This window comes from Rhineura floridana, chromosome 12 (genome assembly GCF_030035675.1).
Source record: "Rhineura floridana isolate rRhiFlo1 chromosome 12, rRhiFlo1.hap2, whole genome shotgun sequence".
Classification (NCBI taxonomy): Eukaryota; Metazoa; Chordata; class Lepidosauria; order Squamata; family Rhineuridae; genus Rhineura; species Rhineura floridana.
In genome coordinates this window covers 13,236,234-13,252,195 of record NC_084491.1, presented here as the reverse complement: position 1 = coordinate 13,252,195, position 15,962 = coordinate 13,236,234, and the positions used below count along the sequence as shown (strand labels likewise).

The window sequence follows — 15,962 nt, the reverse complement described above, 5'->3', positions numbered from 1 at the left end:
CAGCTCCGTATGTTTCATCTCTAGTTATCGTGTCTTCTCCTTCTCTCCCCTGTTGTCTCTTTCCGCCTCTCTGCTCCACCATATTGACAGGACCCTGGCTTTTTCCTTATCAAGTGCCATAGTGGTACTATGTATGCCATAATAACTTTCTTGGGAATTATGCTAAGATTCAGTTGCATGCCCCCCTCCTTTCTTGCCTGCCCTGCAAGTTTCATCGGGAAGATGGACTAGGGATGGGAAGTTGGAATAGGGTCTAAGATAGACTCCAGGGATAAGCACCCCTTCTCCTTATATGATTGACAAACTCATTCTCCACTTGTGGATTCTTGTATATCCAAAATAGCCCCAGCCTTGCATAAGAGGAGAGTTTCTGTAGGCTTGGAACCCCAAGCTTTGCAGATGAGGACAGATATGTCCAGTGCACATGGAATGCTGACTGTCTGATGGGGGTGGAGGGAGAGGGGTTGGAATGGAGAGAGCATGGCTTGCTGGCTGGAATACTGAACAATACTGAACTCTGCAATATTTTGTTGCAGGTCCTCCTTGTCCATTATCAAATTGTGATGCTGCATGCTTTTTAGCATTGCAGCTGAATTTTTTTCTCTCCTCAGAGTTACATAAGTCTGAAGTTAAGTGGAGAATTTGGAATGGCAACTCTGTCAGCATAAGCTGTTTGTGATGCATTTGAATAATTCTTTCTTCTGGTGTTCTGTTTGGAGTGGTTGCTATATAAGGAAGGGGAGTTGGGTGGGATGGTTCATGCAGTTTCCATGGACACAGTGTAGCACAGCAGCAAGAAACCCAGAGTTGATGGGGTGTATGATTTCCGATTGTGCCTTGTGTTTCCAGTCCGTGCACCTGTATAGGCAGAGGCTAGAACTTTTCCTTGCTTCTTGGGCAGCATGCAAAGCGATGGGCTTTTCCAAAGGAACAAAAAGACTTGCCTGTTTACAAGACTTGCCTGTAACCTCGAAAAGGCTGTTGTACAAAAGGGTTGGATTCTTACAGTTCCCCAGATGCTTTTCTGAGTTGTATCGGGGCCTTTTGTAAGCCCCTCAAGCCCAACAGCCCAATGTTGCCCTCCAGGTCTCTTTCACCTGCCCCCCCCCCCCCCAGCCCTGCTTTACACTCTCGCTGAGTGTTTTTGCTTGGCTGATGTGTCCTTGAAGTCTGGTAATGCTTGCTTGGTCTCTGCAGCCTGGCAAGGCACTTGCTTTTGGAAGAAGGCAAAGGAGACACTTCCTTTTTTAAAATCCTTCATTGTTCTTGAACTTGCTGGCAAGGCCGCTACAGAACTGATTTGATGGTCCCATTTTTGGCCAAGCTTCCCTTTCAGGAATTCCTCTGCCAACCTGGGGAGCAAAGCCAGGAATCTTCATTGTGCTACCGCTGGTCACTTGGATAAAATCGTTTTTATTTCATAAGGCAACTTTTGAGAGTAGAAATACACTCATTCTGTGTGATGGCCACACTCCATTTTATGCACACTAAGAACATTATTTCAAACGATTTCGCACTCCAAATGTAATCCTGGTATGTTCTAAGAGAGAGCCTAAGATTTATTCTTCAAGGCTGTGCAGGTTTAACCACTGTTTCTCTGGATTTAATTCACAGCTGTGATGCAACCTGAGCAGTGCTTTGTAAAGTGACTATTGAGAAAAAGATGGGTTGTATCATGGACTCCAGGGCAGCATGAGCTGAAGCTTAATTCTATCTAGTGAGTTATCTAGTGAGCTATTTAGAATTATCAGTGCTCAGGCCTCAGAGCCCTCTTCAGGCAGATAAAAGAAAAAGAGAATCCTCCTAGAACAGACAAAAAATCCATCTAGCCCACATAGTGGCCTACCAGATGCTCTTCGTAATCCCACAACCTAAGAATGAAAGCCATAGTACCCACCCCCAGTTATCCCACCAGCGACTGGTATTCGATGCAACATTATTCTGAACATGCAGATTCCATTTGATTGATGGCTTTACTGACTTCATCCAAATTAGGGGATACTGCAAGCTTGTCTCTAGTTTGTTGTGGAATTTGAGAGAAGACCTCAGCAGCCACAATAGAGTTACGATTAAGGAGGTCGTGGTAATGCTCTTTCCAGTGCAGTGCAATAGACTGTTTATCCTTAAGAAGTTTGTTACCATCCATTGAACGTAAGGGATTTGTACCATAATTTGTTGGTCTATAGATGGCCTTTGTGGCATTAAAAAAGCCCTGTGCATCGTGATCATCTGCAAAGTGCTGGATTTCTTGAGCTTTCTTTACCCACCAGGGGTTCTTAAGTTCTCTAGTTCATCTTTGGACCTCAACCTTTGCATTGGCATAGATTTTTTTCTTACCAACACAGTTAATGTCTTTCTGCCATATCTGGAAGGCTTTCCTTTTCTTGTCGATATGTTCAATATCACTATCATTCTCATCAAACCAATCCTGATGTTTCTTAGTTTAGTATCCAATCGTTTGTTCACATGTTGCAATAATGGATGTCCAGTTTAATCCAGTGTTCCTCAACGTTTTCAGGGAGTTCTGTTGGTAGATGTTTCTTGAGAGTTGTTTGAAAGCAGGCTTGCTTAATAGGATCTTGCAGGGCATGGATGCTCATTTTACACCTTGGTTTTCTTCCTTGGAGCCTACGTTGAAGAACAATATTAATGGCCGTAGTGGATCGAATTAATCGGTGATCTGTTCAGCAGTCATCAGTGCTCGTCATGGCCCTAGTGAGGACTATATCATGGCGATCTCTGGCACAGACAATTATGTAATCCAGGAGATGCCAGTGTTTTGACCGAGGGAACTTCCATGATGTTTTAATTTTATTTTTCTGATGAAAGAGTGTGTTTGTAATAACAAGATTATGCTCTGCACATTTAGTCAGAAGTAGAATTCCATTCAGGTTGCTATTGCCAACTCCTTCTTTCCCAAAGGTTTCTGGCCATAAATCGAAATCACATCCAACTCTTGCATTGAAATCACCCAAGAGGATAATTTTATCTTCCTTAGGTATCTCTGATAAGATGGTGTCCAGCTGGTTATAATTTTTTTCTGAGATCTCACCGCTCAGAGATTGGGGAGGCGCGTGTCACTGGTGTCAGAAGTGGGATTGAGTTTCCTAGAAGAAGCATTGAGAGCAAGGTGTGCCTGAGTCAAGATGGAGGGGAGAACAGCAATCCTCCTGGAACAGATTAAATTGATGTTCCAGCAGTATAGCCAGGAGGACCAGCAGCAAAGACAGCGAGAGTGCCAGGAGGAACAGGAGCAAAGAGAACGAGAGCGCCAGGAGGACCAGCAGCAAAGGCAACAAGAGTGCCAAGAGGAACGGGAGCACTGGCAACGAATGAGGGAGATATTGGGAAACACCTTTGGAGGGGAAAAGGAGACCCCATGTGAGGAGGTGAGAGCCCTGCCTGATCAGCCGCTACAAGGGGTCCAGAGTGACCCGGGAGTCCAGCTGCAGAGCACCCAGACTGGGGTGGCTAAAGAGATCCAGAAAGTGGATAGGCAGCTGGAGGGATTGGACTATGAGGAGTTGCAGTCAGTAGCGGAGAAGGAAGAAGCTGTGATTGTCCAGGAGCCTGCCAGGGGGGAAGACAGCAGAAAGCTGGAAGTAAAGCCCCAAGCGTTGAAGGAGGACAGGCTGGAAAATGAAGAGGAAGATGCCTCGGAAGAAAGTGGGGTAGAGGCTGGAGAAGAGATGCTGCTAATAGATGTCTCCGCTCCATGTGAGCCTGCTGCTAAAGAAGTAGTGCAGGAGGAAGAAAAGGCCTTTGAGAAAGGTGAACTAGAGGCTGGAGAAGAACAGCTGTTAATGGATTTCTTCGCCCCGTGTGTACCAGCTGTGGAAGAGAAAGTGCAGGAGGAAAAGTTGGAGGCGTGTGTGCGAGAGGAGCTGCCAGTGCCTGGAGAGATGGGTGAGATAAAATCCCCAAGTGACTTTGCCCCTTGGGTGCCCCATAATGGTCTTATAGGGTGGGATGCAGCTCCTATGATGGGTGCAGTCCCTGGGCAAATTCCAGCAGTGAGACGCACCCAGCACGCTGTGAGTTTGGAGGGCAAGAGACACTGGGAGGGTTACCTGCCTCTGTTTGGGCCCATGTTTCATACTGGAGATTGTGAGGGAGAACAGAGAAGATTTCTTTCTGCCAACCTGGGTGGGCTAGGCCAGCTAATCTTGAAGAAGATACCCCCAGATAAAGACTTGTGGCAGGACTTAGATTTGGATTTGGATAATGGGCCCAGCAACTGGTGAATGGGCCATTGTCATTGAAACTCTTCAGGAGAGCCTTCCCCCCCCCGCAGGGGGGGCCTAGGAGAGGCTTGTGTTTTTAGTTGTGTCCAAGAATTGCAGGGAACTGGAGGCAGGCAGAGAAGCTGGCTTTCTGCACCATGGCATTTGGGGTGCCTCCTATAACACTGATGGGAAAACTGGATATTGGACTGCTGATGCCTTGAATTCCTCCATCCTAAGCTCAGGTTGGAATGTGTGTAAATAAATAAATAAACCATATTTCATAAAGACACTGTAGTCTCCGCTGACCTTCTTCCCAAAGGAAACCAAACCCTGGATGAGCACAGGGACCCCTGAGATCTCTTGTCTAATCACTGTTTAAAGCCATCTAAACCAGCCTTCCTCAATCTAATGCCCTCTGGATGTTTCGGACAATAGCTCCCATCTTCGCTGACCATTGGCCATGGTAGCTGAAGCTGATGGGAGCTGGGCATCCAAAATATATGGAGGCCACCAGGTTGGGAAAGACTGATCTAAGCCAATCAAATAGGGGTTGGGGAAGACTGATCTAAGCATATGAATAGGGATGTCCTAGATATATGCTCCTCCAATTTGTCAGCAAACATGCAGTTTTTGAGTTTGTCAGGCCTGATATAAATTACCCTTACCTAATAAATTGATTACTATTGTCTTTGTGCTGCACTTTAAGCTCCACCTCTGATTCTATAGCAAACCTGGACTGAGAATCATCAAGTCTGAGTCTGAAATCAGGTGTAGCCATCCATGGTCCCAGTCTGGTTGTGATGGGTTGTACAGTTGGTGAAAGGATAGCCTGCGTGTCTGGCTACAGTGGCACTTTAGATCGTGAAAGAGGGCCTATAATAATACTGCTGGCTTCCACAGACTATTTCAGTTCTCAGCAGTTTCCCTTTTTTTTAAAGCCCGGAAACAGCTTTCATCATGCTGTATAAAAACAGTATTAAATGGCTGAGCTTCATCATTATGTCTTTTTCCTTTTTCATGAATATGATAGAAGCTATAGGTGCTTTGAGACAGATACTTTAAAGAAAAGCAAAAGCAAAGAAGTTTATAAAGTTTTTAGGTTTTTCTCTTTAAGCACTTTGTCTTGATTTGATAGGATATTTGTCTTGAGTAAACAAAACAAGAATAGCAAGTAGTAGAACAGGTCTCAAAATTTCCTATGTTGATTTAGAAAGAGGGACGAGATAAGCATTTCTCAGCAGTTTCTTGAGGCCCTGTTTGGAAACTGTTTGAAATACCCATTCATTATGTTCAGAAATTCTGTTAAAATTAATTGTGTGCGACATGCCTTTCAGTGATCCATGATATGCCAGAGTTTTGAATCTGGAAAATGGACTCCAAATGATTAAATACTTTTTAAAATAGGCTTTTATTTAAACGTCTCACAGAGGGTTGTTTTTTTTATAACAAGAATAAAGCAGAGTAAAACATTGGGATCCCAGTGCAAACAGGAGAGGCTGCTGTTGAAAGAACCCTTCAGAGTATTCTTGTAGCTCTGCTGAGCTCAATAGCTCTTGTTCTTTTGTTCCAAAAAACATTTTGAGGACGAGAATCTTGTATCTTTTTATTCCCCTTTCAACATAAAATGTGTTTGAAATACTAGGCTCTTCATGTCCTTGGACCACTTTTCCATTCATATATGTCACAGATGTGAGCCTTTAGCCCCCAGATATTGTTATACTGTCACCCACAAGCCATTATGGCCTATAAGTGGCATATGAATCTAATAATAATGATAATACAATTGTCCCTGACCATTGTTCATCATAGCTTAGGCTGATGGGATTTGAGAGTCCAATAACATCTGGAGGGCCCCAGGCTCCCCACTCCTGAAACAGCGCTCATCATTTGCTTCTCTCCAAACAAACCATGGTTTATGCTTGGCTGCTTCTTGTGGGTTTTCTTTTGAGAGAAACAAACCAGAAGTGTTTGCACATAGTGCTAAGCCAGCATGTTGGTTTGTTTCTTCCCAGCAGCTATAGTTTGAGCAGCATGTAATCACTATGCTTACTTGTTCCTGGTAGGCCATGGAATCGTGTAAACAAAATGAGCCATGTGATGGAGGATAGGCTGAAGGAGCAGTACAATGTAAGCTGAACTAAAGCTGCTCAAGAGCTATTGAAAACTTAAAATAATCTTGAGATCTCTTCTGCAGTGATTAAGGAAGGTGCCAGTGGAAAGCTCTTGGTCTTGATGGATATGAAATGCTACGGTCTTGGAAAACTATTTTTCCTAATTCTAGAGAATGATGAGTTTCAAACATACCTCCCACTTATTGCTAGAGTTATTTGCTGCTGGCATGACATTAATGGCGACTTTGTATTTCTTCACTTTTGGATGGCAATAATTGTTTATCAGGAGTTGCCCCTCCTGAAAGTCCCTTCATGTGATTAGAAGATTACCGTTATGTTTAATTTAATATTGGATTAATTAGAAACTTTGTTCTTCCTCTCTAGCCATGTATATACACAAACCCATACATTTTCATTTTCAAATGCAAGTTTCTAGTCCTTGTAATCGCAGTGCAAGCATTGAAGCTATCCTGTCCTTGACCCTGATCTAGAGATCCTTTTATTCAGGCAGCAACAATCCACTGTTGGCACACAAGGATCTCTCCTACTGCATATTGTTAAGAACATAAGAACATAAGAAGAGCCTGCTGGATCAGGCCAGTGGCCCATCTAGTCCAGCATCCTGTTCTCACAGTGGCCAACCAGGTGCCTGGGGTCTGGATTCCGGTCCCTCCACCCCCCCAGACTCGTGACCGGTGTTGTTAGAGTTGACAGCGTTAATCACTTGCTGAATGATATACCTGTGGCTCAGCATCTTTGCATGTGCACATTCTCCAGTCCTGGTGGTCTGGAGATTCGCAGTCTTAAGTGTAGCCTATGCTAGATCAACAGTTTGCTCAAATTGATGAGTCAAGCCAGAGTTAGCAGGACCACCCCATCAACTGCTTGTGTCACCTTTAATCCCTGCCAAACTGGAAACGGCATTACCACCCTCTGACCACCTGCAGTGGTATTGCTGTAGCAGTGTTGAGAACAATCCAGTAGCTCCTTTGTCTGGCAAGCTGCCATGGCTGGATATCCATCTGAAGCTGCCTTTTACCTGACTCAGACCATTGGCCCATCTAGCCCAGTATTGTCTAGTCCTACTGGCAGCAGCTCTCCCACATTTTCAGACAGAATTCTTTCACACCCTTCTGTGTGATCTCCTTTTAATTGGAGATGCCAGGGATTGAACTTGGAAATTCTGCATGAGAAATATGTGCTGTACTGCTGTGTTATGGCCCCTCCCCATTTTTTGTTAATGTACAGCCCACTTCAGGGGCTCAGAGAGGAAATCATCTGGGTTCTGCTTCTAGAGCAGCCTTTCCCAACCAGTGTGCCTCCAGATGCTGTTGGACCACAACTCCCATCAGCCTCAGCCAGCATTGCCAGTGGTCAGGAAAGATGGGAATTGTGATCCAACAACATCTGGAGGCACACTGGTTGGGAAAGGCTGTTCTAGAGTCTCTGGTTGCAGAGACTTGCTGACTTGTGCCTGGCTGTAAAATTCCAGCTCTCAGTAACATTTTGCACATACGGAAGAGCAATCCATGTTCAAGAACATGTTTCCTTTGCATGCTTTTCATCCCTGTGTTCTGACCATGCCACCTCTCTTCCTGTCATGCCCCATCTTTCTCCCTTCTCTTCCTGACACCAAGGGGCTCCCTGTTGGAAAACTGTCTTGAAACTCCAGTTTTGAATTTGTAACCTAGGGCACAGAAATCCAGACCTTGAGACTTGTAGTTGCAAAACATGGGCGCCTTCAGCAAAGTGATTAATGCACATGCCAAGCCAGGTTGTCTCATTATAAGAAGGAAGGCTCCGATCCCTTCAGAAGATGTTTTACCTGGTAGTTTGCACCTGTGAAGAATGCAGACTAATGCACTATTTGACAGTCAGTGACTGTGCATATCTGGCTGCCTCTCTTGCTTATGAATGCTATCCTCAGGCTGCTGTTGCTCAACTGGCAGTCTATCTTGAATCATTTTGCTTATGGCAGCTTCTTCAGAACAGAGACCTTGCTCTTCGGTGTGTTTAAGATTCTAGTTTAAATTCTATATTTGCTTTTGCATTAACAGACATGAAATTACAACACTATAGAAGTAGCAAGTCTTCATTGCTCTCATCTTGGGTAAGATGTGGGACTTTATTTGAAAGAGATTGTAAATTCTTTGAGCGGTAACAAAAATTGAAAGTATTATGCAACTGGAATATTGAGGAATGCGTTCAAATAGTTTACAAATAGGGTGGGCATCCTTTTCTGCAACTTCCTAAACGTAATATTGCCCTTCCCTGCATGTTTTTGTGTAAAGACATGCAGGAATTTAATGTGATGTCAGAGTAGATACATTCAAGTATAAGACATATTGCAGAAAACCAGGACCATGATGAATCTGCCAAGGAATTGAGATGCTGTTCTGAACCTCTTCTCTCAGTTTCCTCCACAACTTGCAGAAGTGAAGTAGATATCATACTGGAGGAGGAGGCCTTCTCTGTGGTGGCACCCCACAAATTTATTTATTTATTAAATTTATATTCCACCCTTCTTTCCAGGAGGAGCCAAGGCCGGCAAACAAAAACATTAAAAACATCTTAAAAACAGACTTCAAAATATATTAAAACAAAACAGCTTTAAAAACATATTAAAACAAAGCATCTTTTTAAAAAAGCTTTAAAATCATCTAAAAAAGCAAATCCAACATAGACGCAGACTGGGATAAGGGCTCTACTTAAAAGGCTTGTTGAAACAGGAAGGTCTTCAGTAGGCACCAAAAAGATAACAGAGATGGCTTCTGTCTAATATCTAAGGGAAGGGAATTCCAAAGACTAGTGCCACAATGCTAAAGGTCCACTTCCTTGGTTGTGTGGAATGGACCTCCTGATGAGATGGTATCTGCAGGAGGCCCTCAGCTGCAGAGCACAATGATCAACTGGGTATATAAAGAGGTAAGATGATCTTTCATGTATCCTTGTCCCAAGCTGTATAGGACTTTGTACACCCAAACCAGAACCTTGAACTTGGCCCAGCAGCTAATGGGCAACCAGTGCAATTATTTCAGCAATGGGATGACTTGTTGGCAATACCCTTTCCTGGTGAGTGGTTGTGCTGCCACTTTTTGCACCAGCTGCAGCTTCTGGACCAACCTCAAAGGCAGCCCCAGAAATGTTACATTCTTGCTTAAAGGCAAATGTTCTCTTGTTCTTCTTCTCTAACTATCCAAGGGCTTTTAATGCCATAGATCAGCCCTTCCCAATCTGGTCCCCTGTCAACGTTTTGGACTCCCAGCTTCTATCATAGCTCTTTTGTAGCAGACTCTCTTGCACAGAATATCTTCAAGGAATGAGTGGAGAAGGAAAATAAGGGGTTTTCATTCTGTGAGAAATTTGGCATGTGGGTCAGAGAATCCCTTCTGTTGTAAAACTAAAAGGGCCGAGAACTTTGCATGCATATGCTGAGATTCTGTCAAATTCCCACATCAGGTACACAGTGTAATCCCATGGGTGAGGAGTTCCAGAGAATAGGCAACTCTTTCCATACTATTTTAAGTTAACTAGCAGGTGCCTGTAAGAATAACAGTGGAACTACATCAGTTTCATGTTTTTGTCCATGTAGAGAAAAGTGGGGGGGGCACCCTTATTGTCTTCATTTTTCTTCCAAGGCACACCAGTTGTTATTGACAGTGTAATTATATGCCAGACAATTGCTTGTTTATGGAAGACGTGTGATTCATCGCTATTAAGAGTACCAGCAAAGCTAGAAAGGGTTAATAGACTGAAATTGCATCAGCCTTGCTGTAGAACAATAAACAGGAAGCGCTTCAGAAATTAAATTTATATATTTGTGACTAAGGGCTGGCTTGAGTTCCACGCTCGGTTCGGAAGGGTATGGTTTGCAGGCCAGGTTTATTATTGGTGGCAAAATTATACCCTTGGTTAGAAAACAATGGTGGCAACTTGGCTGGGAGGAGAATGAAAGAGGCATTGCTTCTATCCCTGCCTTCCTTCCCTCCGGCCCAGATTATATAGTGGTCAAGTGTTGAGAGCTGTCTCCTGTGGTGTGGTATTTGTGGAATTGCGCCTACAGACAAAAGAGTGGCTGGCAGGTAGTTTGGGTATGGACACCGTATGTTCATGTTTCTTCTGGGCTATGAAGATAATTTTTGCACCAGTCACTTTATCTCAGCCAAGCCTGCCTTACAGGGCTGTTGTAGAGATAAAACACCACTCTGAGATCCTTACAGGAAAGGAAGATGCAAACAAGAATAAATAAATGAATTGGACAAGCCCCCTCTCTGCTTTCCAAACCAATGGAGCAGAAAATCTCCCTTCTAAGCCAGATCAGGTATCCGACTTCTGTGGCTGACTCCTTTCAGTTTCTCCATGCCTCTTCTTTGGCCACACCCTGCATTTCATCAGACGCCCAATTCTACAGGCTTGAACTACTAAGGCTGCAAATTCTGTACACTCACCTGGGAGTAAGCCCCATTAAACCCAATGAGATTTGCTTCTGGGAAGATGTGTATAAGACTGAATTGTGTGTAGTTTTTATATATTTGTATAATGAAGGTAAGCAGGTTTTGGCTTAAACAACTAGACTGCTACTCATGGTGGTAAGGGGAACATTTCTCTCTTGGAGTGGGGAGTGTATGACAAAGCATTAACATACTTTCTTGTGTGAGGGAGCGTGCACCTGTGTCGTTGAGTGCAGCTTATATTCAAAAGGAGCAATCTGGGTTCCTGACAAAGCGATGTCCAGATCTGTTAGATTTCATAACATATATGTTTAGTGTTGTGTAGAAATGAGAATTTCAGGAGGTGCAGCTTCTCCTGGCGTTGTGCTGCAAGTGCAATTTATGCTATTATTAGCTGCTCTGAGGACAGAAAACTGTTGGAGTGTTTTCTTATGCAGTTGTCCCTTCTACACAACGATTAAAGACATGGGTACCTTGCCAGTAATAGAATTTCACCTCTATCTCTGTAGCAATGAAACAGGGATCATCAACCAGACCTTTGAGTCTGTCTTTGTATGCCTTCCTACCTCTTTGACCTCCTTGGGCGTAAGCCACTCCTGCTTTCTAACCCCCTTTCCATTCTTAGCAAATGTCAGGCTTTTTACATAACACAGTGATCAAGTACAACATCACAGGTTCAGTCCCTGGCATCTCCAGTTGAAAGCATGTCTGATGCCAAGTTGGAAGAGATCGCTGTCCTAACTCCTTGAGAGGTGCTGCCAGTCAGAAGAGACAGTATTGAGCCAAGTGGATCAGTAATGGTCTGACTTAGTACAAGGCAGCCATGTGTGTTCAAGATAACTGTTTGAAGTGCCTGCTGCAGTATTAACATTCTTTGTCTGAACCTTCCCCAGAGTAGTTCGAATCTTTGTGGACATTTGTGACATCACAGCAGTTCATTTAGTGGATGTTGGTAGAGGGGTGCTTGCATGTGACCAGTAACCAGTTTATTCCATATGATGATTGTGTATAATGCAAATACTGCACTACGTGAGAAGATATTCAGGACTGTTTTAAGTTTTGTCACTGTTGTTGTTAGAACATGGGAGGGAGAATCATGTGTGCATCTTGAACTTCTTGGAGAACAGCTGGGATATAAAGGTAAAAAAAGAGAGAAAATGTTTGGCTTGCTGGCATCTGGCATGGTGGCACTCCAAGCACATAGGTTGTCCTGTTCACTTGCCAAAGCACTGTGCTTGCTGGAGAAATACGAGGTTTAAGAACCACTCTAGACATCACTATACAGAGAGCTGTCTTCGCCTTGCAGGTAGCTCATGAGAGGAGATGGAATCAGGTCACCTACTCTGTAAGATATGTCAGATGAGCCAATGCTGTATCCAAAAGCCTACTTGAAGCTATTCACAGATATATTCTTCCTCTTTCCCGTTTCCTTCCCTATCAAAAACATTTGTGGTGGTTTTATTTCCTTGCTCCTGCAATTTGCTTTTCAACTTAAATTGTTTAGAAATTGGCAGAAATCCGTCTGCCAAAAGTGCCTCAGGCCTGCAGCATTCATATTTTGTGTTAACAGCCCCTCCCTGATCTACTCACAGCATGAGAAAACTCTGCCGTTGGGGGCCATGGTGCTGGGGGGGAAGGAATAAATGCATGGGTTGTATCCTGTGCCAGTCCTACTCAGAGCAGATCCATTGAAATTAATAGGTATGGCTCACTTGGCTCCATTAATTTCAATAGGTCTCCTCTGAGTAGAAATCAGTTAGCCCACTGTGCGCAGAAATGGGTGACTGTTTACATCTCTCTCCTTCGTAAACGGTTGCACAAATGGCACCTTCTTTCCATCCAGCTCCTTCCTGTGAAAAAGAGGCTGGAGGAAGATATTTGTTTGACATGACATAGATTCTGATAGCAGCTATCCTGGCTTGTTTACATGAGTTCTTATCTCTGCTGTTCTCCCCCCCCTTCTCTCTCTCTCCCCCCCCCCCCAAATCCAGGATTCCGTTCAAGATTGGGCAGCCTAAGAAACAGATTGTACCCAAGACAGTGAGTAAACCAATTCCCCCTTTTTTAGATCCAGTCTTTGATCATATGGCTGATGACTCAAGCCAGCATATTAACTGGTCTCAGTTTTTAATATGTTGTTTGTGTGTGTGGGTGGGAAAAACATGAGTGAGCTGAAATTGCTTCTGTCTTTGACCACCACTCGGTTCCTATGAGTGAGGGGGAGTCTCAGTACTTGAGTGGATTATTTTGGTATCTGGGATCTGTGTTCCCCCCCTTCTCCCTTTTTTACCCCCCCCCTTTTGTTGTGTGTGTGTGGCAGGAGGAGGGGCTCTTCTCACTCTGGCATGGTTTTCCTAGGAGATGGCTGAACATGCTTCCTTCCTTCCTTCAGCAATGGCTTGTTTGTTCATCTTTTCTGAGCAGATGGAGGAGGGGGAGTGGTTCATATTGCTGAATATAACCATTTCCAAAGGAAGGCTTATTGGAGGAAGCTGAAATGCTTAGTGCCCGGGCGTGAATTAATTTTGGGCTGCAGAGCATTTGCTTTAAAAGGTATTTTAAAACACACAAATGCATTTTCACTTTCTGGCAAGTCTGAATTTCCTGTCCTAAAGCACTGTTTTTTGTTTTTTTGTTTTCAGCTGGCCATAGTATAGCCTTTCCTCAACAGGATATCTTTGTGCAATGCAGAGTGTTGTGGGTCATGCGGGTAATCTCCAAAATAACCTGCTTTTACCTACCTTTACTGTTAGTGTCCCTGAACGCTGGTGTGACAGCTAAAATCGGATGAATTTGTTCAAAGCAAAGGTGGCTAGTTCTGCATTGTCTGAAGTCTGATGCTAACAAATGGATTGTGTGTTTTATGCATCAAAAAGTTGGACAAACTCAGTGATAGAGCACCTGCTTTGCGTGCAGAAGGTCATAGGTTCAGTTTCTGCTATCTCCAGTTAAAAATATCAGATAGCTGATGATAGGAAGTCCCTTTCTTCTTGAGACCATGGAGGCCTGCTGCCACTCAAAGCAGACAATACTGGATTGTTTGGACAAAGTCTTACATGGTCTAAGACAATGCCTATGTACCTTTATATCTACTGTCCTTTAGTGCTAAGAGTCAGTATAATATATCTGTTTATTACATTTATACCGCCAGCGCTTTCTCCAAGGAGCTCAGGTGTTTACATAGTTCTTTTCCCCTTCACCATTTCATCATCACAACAACCCTATGAGGTAGATAAGGCTGAGAAAAAGAGTAACTGGCCCATCACCCACTGAGTTACAGGCTGAGTTGGGGGTTTGAACCCAGGTCTTTCCAGTCTTAGTCCAATTCTTTAGCTGCTGCTCTGGTTTTGATGTTACGCAATTACATGTTTGGAGTTTGCATATTTTTTTCAATTGTGTGGTTTAATTTTATGCTGGATCTCATTTGATCACATTAACTACACAGGAAGTGGATTGAACTGTGAATGACCAACCCAAATTGTGTTTGCATTTTGACAAATTTATAGGGCAGTACAATATCTCAAAGAGGAGGTCAGGTCTCCTGCTCCCCTGGTGCATTCACTATAGCTGCCCAGTTTCCCTGCTTTTTAAAGTTTGGTACAAATATCTGTTGGCTGTAGGTATGTTCTTAAACCACAAGGGTTTTTTGCTTATTAGTGAATACATATCATAGTCTATTAGATGTAATATGGGTCTTTGTTATTGCTACAAGAGGCTAACACAGGTTTCCCTCTTAAAATATTGAAACTGGATCCACATTGCACCCAGAATTCACAGATATTGGGGAGGCGATATCTCCAAATAATCTCCAGAGGAAGAACTAAAAAAAAGAAAAAAATTCTGATCAGCCCTCCTTCCCTGCCTTTATTATCCTAAATAGCAGTTTCTTTTTTTTCTTCTTTTTTTGCAGTGTGGGTGCTGTGTATAACCTCAGTGACACCATTCACACAGAAGAGGGATCTATCCGTAGGCTTGGGGAAATCCTAAAATTTGCAGAACAAAGAGAAAAAAAGCTGTTCAGAAAAACCATAAGGAGCAAAATCCTTTCAAAACAGCCCAGTGAGAACTGAGCTTGGGGGCACAGAATTCTGACTGACTGTGGGAGGGGACAGAAATGCGGGTTTGTAATAGAATATTCTCTGAAAGAGCATGGCTGACTAGCATTTTGTTGTAGGTCTCTACTTGTTTTCTGTAATGTGGGGAAGATTTCCCCATTTGCCACTGAAGGATTCAGGGATGTTGTAGTTACATAATGATCGCAGGGATAACCACAGGTGGAGAGATTTCTGGAATGGAAGAGCTATGTTTGCCCCAGGCAGGCCAGTGGAAAAGGCCTCATTGTCTATACACAGCAGCTGAATTATGTTTAGCATGTACTAGAGATTTATAAAGCTATGAATGGTGGAGGGGGAGATTTCCCCCTCCACTCATGTAATAATAATAATTAGCAACTCCGGTGCTGAAAAGCTTGCACTGGTTGCCCATACGCTACCAGACAAGTTCAAGGTTCTTTACAGGGCCCTTAACAACTTGGGTCCAGGATACCTCAGGGACTATCTGATCCCTTATATCCCTGCCCAATCACTGAGATGGTTCGGGAAGTCACTTTAATTGGTCTCTCATGGCTTGGATACATGGCTCCATATCTACCAGGAGTTGTGTGTTTAGTATTATGAGCCCAATTTTATGGAATTGCCTTCCAGTTGAGGTCAGACAAACCTCATCCTTGTTGAAACTTCTGGTGCCTACTGAAGAGTTGTTTATTCCAGCAGGCATTTTAACTGAATTTTGATTTTATAATTTTAATTGATTTTTATTTTTACCATGTTGAGGTTTTTGTACACTGCTTAGAGGTCATATTAATAATAAAATAATAAATAATAAAAATGGTATATAAATTAGTTGAAATGAATAAATAAATTGGAGTCAACCAATGACGTTGATTTGCCTTAAATTCAGGGCAGATGAAATAACTTCTTTCTGTAATGCATAATTAACTTGTAGAATGCACTCCCACAAGATGTGGTGATGGCCACTTCTATAGGTGCTTCTTAAAGGATTTAAACAGTTTTATGGAAGGTACGTCTGTCAGTGGCTATGAATGCTAAATGGGACCTCCACCTGGACACTGAGGATACACATTGGGAAATGGTGAGCTTCAAAGGGATATCTGG

The 15,962-nt window shown here is 43.3% G+C and overlaps 1 protein-coding gene across 11 annotated transcripts in view; it reads left to right on the top strand.

Moving 5' to 3' along the window:
* The window catches only part of BIN3 (bridging integrator 3), a 173,941-nt gene that overhangs the window by 39,706 nt on the left and 118,273 nt on the right, over positions 1-15,962 (top strand). For 7 of the 11 annotated variants that reach the window (XR_009758752.1, XM_061593416.1, XM_061593412.1 and 4 more), the window contains exon 2: positions 12,780-12,828. Coding sequence is in view for 7 of the 11 variants with exons in the window: in XM_061593416.1 (XP_061449400.1) it covers positions 12,780-12,828 (49 nt within the window). In the remaining 4 variants the exon portion in view is untranslated. Of the gene's footprint in view, positions 1-3,018; positions 3,907-12,779; positions 12,829-13,212; positions 13,342-13,477; positions 13,499-15,962 lie in introns of those variants that run through there. The other 4 variants (XR_009758751.1, XM_061593410.1, XM_061593413.1 and 1 more) reach the window with 4 other exon arrangements.